At 39.7% G+C, this 7,712-nt stretch overlaps 1 protein-coding gene across 1 annotated transcript in view; it reads left to right on the forward strand.

Moving 5' to 3' along the window:
• Positions 1-7,477, forward strand: part of zbtb16b (zinc finger and BTB domain containing 16b) — a 37,156-nt gene extending 29,679 nt beyond the window's left edge. Inside the window, exons 6-7 of the mRNA XM_086035578.1 lie at positions 2,567-2,734; positions 4,565-7,477. Of these exons, the coding sequence (XP_085891704.1) occupies positions 2,567-2,734; positions 4,565-4,794 (398 nt within the window). The 3' untranslated portion in view covers positions 4,795-7,477. The remainder of the gene's footprint in view (positions 1-2,566; positions 2,735-4,564) is intronic.
• Positions 7,478-7,712: the final 235 nt, after the last annotated feature.

Consider the following 7,712-nt stretch of genomic DNA (forward strand, 5'->3'; position numbering starts at 1 on the left):
GCAACTAGCGATGCAACATGTAACCACACTGGGTAGACGCTTCATTAATTCCCCCTCTCCCGAAAAAACAAACAAATGTATGCATTTATTTATTTATTTTAACCCAAAGTTTTCTTCCCCCCAAAAACACTGTTAAACATTCAATGTTTTCCACTAAAACGGCAAGAAATGGGGGTGGGGTGGAGGGAGGGAAAAAAATCCTGGAAAAAAACAGCGAATATGCGGGTGCCGAATATGCAGGCTTCGACTCTAGTTTTATGTTGTAACGGTAGACATGTCTTAGTTGCGCTTACATTGGGGCTTATACTGTCCTATCCTAAAACATGAGTAGGAGCAAGCATGAGTATTTTTTCAGCTTTGGAATGATATACAGGACAAATATATCCCAATGATATTAAAATTTCAAGTAAGTTGTACAAAATGAGTTTTTGCGCTTCATGGTTTTTTTTTTTTTCAGCAATTTTGTGCCGTCCTTGAATGGTGATGTTTATGCAAGAGAGCCCTTTGCAGGGGGGTTGAGATTTCAGTACTGTATATGCTAATTTTGTTGTTTGCTGCAAATCCTTTGTTGTTTGGTTAGGCCAGTGAATCTTTTACAAATGTCATGAAAAATGTATGATCAAAAATAAACCGAACCAAATCAAATTGTTCCACTTTAAAATGAACCTTCCTTGAATCGTATTGCACCCAGTCTATTGAAATACACATCGAATCGTCTTGTATTGGAGGGATACACACCCTTACAGGGTGAGGGATACACACAGTACATTTATTGTGTGTGTGTGTGTGTGTGTGTGTGTGTATATATACACACACACACAAATATATATACATACATACATACGTATATATATATATATATATATATATATATATATATACACACACACAGATATATATACATACATACATACATATATATACATGCGTATATATATATATATATATATATATACGTATATATATATATATATATATATATATATATACATATATATATATATATATATATACGTATACATATATATACGTATATATATATACATATATATATATACATACATATATACATACATATGTATACATACACACATATATAGACATACATATGTATACACAAATATATACATACACACATATATATATAGACATACATACATACATACATATATATATATACATATATATATACATATACATATACATATATATATATATATATATATATATATATATATATATATATATATATATATATATATATATACACACACACATATATATGTTTCAGAACAAAAAGCTGCTTGGGCCCTAAAAACAGGAAATGGTTATCATTAAATGTTTCCTCCATTGGTATCCTTTAACGGTGGCTTCCCACAGAAACACAGAAGGCCCCGCAAGGTTTTGAACTTTAAGTTTTGTTGGGCTTGTTGAGGCCTATAATTTCCAAAAATGTTTGTTGAACTTCAAATGTTACCACTGACATTGAAGTCCCATTAATTCTAAACACCTCTCCATCAAAACGACTTTTGTAAAGACAGAATTTGTGTCTGTTCAGTCAACAGTGGATTCTGGGCAGCTGCACTTATTCTTTATATGTGACTCAATTTCTTCCGTTAATTGATTAGCACGCATCGTCTTCTGGCCTGCTTCTGCATCAGATGACTCACCTCTGCTGTGACAGCACTGTACTGTTATGGCCGGTGCTTATTTTGGGCAATTTCATCGTGTTTATATTTTTGGGTTCTTAGACAGCCGTCGGGGGCTTGTGCAAATTCACGGCTGTCAGTTCCAGTGTGGTTCAAGTGAGGCGATAGAGGGAACCCAAATAAATATTGAAGGAAAAGCAAATGGAAATGACTTGTCTTGTGTGTTCTAGCCAGGGTGAGTTTTAGTGCCGCGAGAAACAGAGCGATATTTGCCGAGGAGATGTCCCCCTTTCTTCTCTTACCTTAAATAACACTCTCAGCTGTCAGGACGGCTTGATGTCTAGACGGGAGAAATACATAATTGATGTGAAGAGACAGAAGTGAGGGGAGTTTTGGCCGTGACAGCGTATCTTGTTTGTATGCCATTCTGCTTGGAAGTAACATTTTGTAAATGTCAGCGAGGGGCGGTGGGTGGTGGGGGTATATATTGGGGGAGAATTGGCCTGTAATGAGGAGAGCCATGTATCCTGGGCCTTGCTTGTTGCTGTGGTCACAGAGATAATGAGGCACATAGGTCATTGGAGATGAGTCAAGGCATCAGCCGAGGAGAGAAATAGATTAACTACAGTATAGAGGCGAGAGCAGCACACGTCTGGAGGACTTTTATTAGCCATTAGCGGACCGCCGAGAGGAGTGTCCTCGCGTCACAACATTAGCAACGTGCGACAGCACACGTGCCCATTTGGACTTTTCGGACACAGCTCCATATGCAAGCCGGCATGTCGTGCCAAGGATAAAGCTCGCCTCACGAGATAAAGTGCCGCGTAGGTGCCGAGGCCATTGTGTTGACACGACATGAGTTCTTTGTGTGTGTGTGTGTGTGTGTGTGTGTGTGCGCGCGCCGTTTTGATTTTCAGGCGATCACCCATTCGAGTGCGAGTTCTGCGGGAGCTGCTTCAGAGACGATGGCACCCTGAGGGGCCACAAACGCATCCACACGGGAGAGAAGCCTTACGAATGCAACAGCTGCGGGAAACGCTTCAGCCTCAAACACCAGCTCGAGACGCACTACCGCGTGCACACAGGTGAGGGCCAAGAGGAAGAAGGCCGTGCACGCTTACGTTTGGGAGGTTAACACAACCCAGTTGCACAAGCACCCCGTGGATGTTTTCACCCAGGCACCATGAACAACAAACTTGCACCTTGTGCTTGATTTGGACATGTTACTGAAGATGTCGGTACCTAAGTCAATACTATAGTTGGGCGGGTACTGATACCAGTATTGGTGGTATTGGGCCAATACTGGCCTTTTTTTCGGGGGGGAGTGATAGAGGCTGCCGATACCAGCCAGGGATCCTTAAAGGGGGAACTCAACCCAACATATTCCTTTCAAGAATATGTTCTATGCAAGCCCACAGGTTGAAACAAGGCATTCTGATAAATATTGCGTTTGTGGAATAAGAGTTAATCCACCTGTTTTCAGCCATCTCTGGGGGTGGCCATTTTTGTCACTTCTGTCGACTGAAAATGACATCACAACCGCTCAGGGCTCAGGTAACGACCAATCACTGTTGATCTGTTTTCTGAAGCTGGAAAAAAATGGTACCGTATATCTCTAGTCAAAACAATTTTTTAATACTGTACAATATTTTTTACCTGGTTAGGCAACATTATCCTGCAATGTGTTTTTTGCTGATTTTAAAAGAGCTAACATTAGCTGATTAATCGGTCGGGCTCTATTTGTTTTTCTGAAGTGCAGTAGTGTAGAGTGCTGTTTTTCTGGTTTAAAAAAAACATGTTACACAATGTTTAGTTGTTGGGTGGAGCGGGGCAGGAACGGATTAATAGCATTTCCATTGAGATGAACTGTTTGAAAACGTGTTTGGAGTTTCGACCTCGCTCACGGAACAAATTCAACTCCTTAGTCAAGGCACCCCTGCATCTACAAAATTTGGACGTTTTATATTTTTATTTATGAGTGAGACATCACACTTAAAAGTAAAATCAATTAAAATGTTGCAATACAAGCTTCTGGACACCAACGGAGGGCTTGCAAATAGCAGGAACTAGACTGTAGTTACTAGAGTATTCAAATATATTTACAGAGCAACTGTGGATTTAAGAGAGTCTACAAAATGGGAACCCGTAACAAAAACATAAGCTAAGCCCATTACAGTTCATGCCTTCATTTGGGGAAATCAAATGTTTTTACCCTTCATGTTTACTTTGTCACATGCCTATACACTAGTGATGGGACAAGCAACACTGGTGCATCAGCACTTTGAAGAGATCTCAAGTGTGAAACCCCGTATTGGCGCGTGTATCGCTTTAACAAAAAATCATGTGACCAATACAGGAAGTGTGTCGTTTGGCTTTGCCGTGTCAAATTGTGTTTATAAGGAAACAAACTATCGACATTTGTTGGATGGAGATCGAACACTTTGGTTAACAAAATCCAATACATAAGTTACACTTTATCTCTAAATGTTATTAGATAAATTTGTTATATATTACATGCTCATTTGAGCCTTTACACAAACAAGCAGAACTCTTCTCAGCAACAACTTCACTCAGCAAACAAATGGAACAAATACAATTATACAAAGATCACATCTAAGTACAAAACTAGCAATTGCATAAATATTTAATATTATTTCACAAGCTAATGTTAGGTCAGCATGCAAGTTTATTCTTTTTTACATAATGTGACCTGCAATGATTTTTGATGTACAGCAGAGGTCAGTGTTGACTGACCAACACAGTATCAACACAGTGTCAACACAGTTCGTGTACTGTGTCAAAACACTCCATGAGGTATCATCAACCCATCACTACTATACACAATAAACCAAGATAGTGGGGTTCACCTTCAACTAATGTTGCATCACTAAAAAAAAAAAAATGTCTTTTTCCAGGTGAGAAGCCATTTGAGTGTAAGCTGTGTCACCAACGTTCCAGAGATTACTCGGCTATGATCAAGCACCTGCGCACGCACAACGGCGCGTCTCCGTACCAGTGCACCATCTGCCAGGACTTCTGCCCAAGCCTGGCCGCCATGCAGAAGCACATGAAAGGCCACAAACCGGAGGAAGTGCCGGCAGACTGGAGAATAGAAAAGACTTATCTGTACGTCTGTTACGTCTAAGCTGGTCTTGGACCTGGCGGCGGAAAGCGGGGGTGGGGGGGGGGGGAGTAGATGCAAAGTAATGGTTGAAAAACCTCACAGAGTTAAGACTGCTGACTCTTGCCAGGTCAAATAAATGCAAAGTTGAGAGTTGTCATTCTGGCTGAGGTAACGTGCTTGTGCTGAAATGATAACATATTTTATGACAACATTTGTGCCATTTAGTGATAAAAGCGTTTGATGACCACACCCAGTTTTTAGGACACTAGCTCAAAAATGTGTTAACTGTGAAGAAAAAAAAGTTAAAAAATGCATAGAGTGGACTACATCAGCTAGCATCGGCTGGCCGATTTGGTTCAATTGAGACCCAAAGACCCTTTGTTAGAGTATTCCATTTCCTTAACCATACCTCACAGAATTCCCCACAAAAGTGGCAACTGAGGACACGTTTACATGAGAACAATCTAGTAAAAATGGGAGTTTAAGTTTCTTTACAAAGACATTTTTCAAGATTTCAAGTCACAGTCGCTGCAAAGACGTCTGAAGATGCAGTCACAGAGAAGAGAGATTATTAGTTATTGGTTTAATGTGTCTTCTGGTCAAAAACTTCCACTTTGTTATCTTTGCTCTCAAAAAAACGCTGCGACTGCTAATTTCTCTGTTGAAGTGGTCCAGTGTACACTAGTGATGAACTGCTATGTTTTTTAAGGGCCGTTACCAATACCGATTAGTAGAAGTCAAGGAGGCTGACGACTGATATTTGGAGCCAATATTAATTTACAGTAAAAGCGGAAATATTGGCGTCAAAATTAAAACAACAACTCCAACTCTTTGGTTTGTTAAAATAACTTCAAATTTTCCACGTTAAAAGTTTTTTTCCTTTAGCTTTGTTTTAAAATTCTAACAAAAAAGTGCAGGGAACTCGGAGCAGACATAGTGTAGACAGACTTGAAATGAGAATTAAGACATTGGATGTCTGACTGTTACTGCCTTTGCCATCCAAATAACTAAAAAATATTGGTATTAACAAAAGGTACTCTGGGAGGTCTCTGGTTGTATTGCTAAAAAGTCACCTTTGGTTAGGTGCGTTAAAGAATGATTGTTGACTGTCCCTCAGTTTGATAGAAAACATGTCTAGAGTTGTGGATCTGTCCGAGTGGCTCCCTTGAATGTGCCGTTAAAAACCGTGAAAAAAACAATCCCTTCATTGGTTGGCCACGCCCCACTCTTTCGTGACTGTGGTTTTCCTTGCTGTTTTTATTTTGTTTTGTTTTTTTAAGTTCCTGTGCATGTTTTACTTGAATGAATGCCAGGTTTTTGGCCTCACAACACATGATCTCTTTCATGGTCTTTTCTTGTGACGGATGGCGTCATGGGTTCCCAGGTAGCAGGCTTCTATTTCATTCAGTGTAATTGCGTTTGCTATTTATATGTTGTTTGTTACCAAATATGTGCTGATTATCACCACCAAACGGGGTCATTTCAGGTGGAGCGAGCTCTACTTCCACGTCCACCGTTTTTCCCGTTTGATGGCAAACAGTGTTCATCCTGCTGTGGGTTCCATTCCCCAATAATTACCGTCACAATTTAAATGGTCAAACAGTGTAAGAAAAAAATGTAAAGAGCCTCAACATGGCTTTGATGTGTGTGTTTTTTTTAATCACCATCTATAATTAGATGTCTTATAAATCACAGAAGTGATGAAAATAGATCATGAAAAGCAAAGTGTTTTTTGTTATTTTGGAAGAAAATCCAGATGTGGCGGTTCGTGTCAGTTGTGGTGTACGTGTCATGTACAGGCCGTCCTGCGTTGTTGTTCCTGTGTGAGCCTAACACAGGCCTTATAGAGTTAAACATGTTGTATTTTTGTATCACAGTAATTTGCTGTCCTGTTTACATTTGGTATCATTTGAGAAGCATCATTAACGTGTGTGTTTTATAAGTCTCCGATACAAAAAAAAAAAAAAATTAAAAAGGCCCCTGTCCCTTGTGCCTCTTTTTCTAAGTAGAGCGTTGACATGCTTGAGTACGTGGGTCTGTGCTGTTGGTGTTTTTTTTTTTCCCCACCCCTCGCTCCCAAATTCGAGATGATTCGGAACAAATTCGGAACATTGCAACTGGAAGCAACATACTGTGATTGTGACGCTGACGCTCTGATGCAAGTTGCCAGCAAGGGCGATGTAAAAAACGCTCAAATTGCGTTCCCGTCTAGAGTGAAAGTTAAGTGTGGGGTGTTTCTGGGGTGAATACACAGTGTACAGCACATCCTGGCAACTTGATGCCATGACACACATTCACTGTATCTATTCTATACATGAACATGCACTATAACCAGTTTAGTCAGTGGACCAAAAGAAATAGAGCACTTTTGTTTGAATTTTTTTTTTTTTTTTAATCTTTGTATATTGTGATAATGCAATGTCCTTTTATTTGGTGTGTCCTAGAAGGCTGTGATTTGCATCGTTTAGATATGTCGATGTCTGTCTACCTCAGGGCCAGGTCAAAGCGCGAGCTGGTGTCCAATCAGGGTTGTTGTTCTTGCCATGTGTGCAGTAAAATCCCTCCTCATTGCAGCTTTTTAACACCCGTGTGTGAAAGTGTTCTTAGTGTGGATTCAGGCACAACTCTGTACGCATCAGTGTTCGATGGCATGGTCAGAAAAAAAACGAGAAAAAAAAAACAATTAAAACAATTTACTATTCTATGCATTCTGTCTCTTCTGTCTGCTGTTTGATCACTAAATGCATTGAAGTGCGTGAAATGAAGTTGGATGATAAATCATTTCGAATCTCATCAAAAGCCAAGAGTATAAACAGCAGTTGATGACAGAAACATTGTGAGAGCTGTGAAGAAACACCCAAAGATAACAAACCACTGTCAACCAACAATCCACTGTTCAAAGACGACTTTGAGAGGAAAAATATACATGCCATACCACA

The sequence above is a fragment of the Filicampus tigris genome, chromosome 7 (assembly GCF_054856515.1).
Source record: "Filicampus tigris isolate MCC_2025a chromosome 7, RoL_Ftig_1.0, whole genome shotgun sequence".
Lineage (NCBI taxonomy): Eukaryota > Metazoa > Chordata > Actinopteri > Syngnathiformes > Syngnathidae > Filicampus > Filicampus tigris.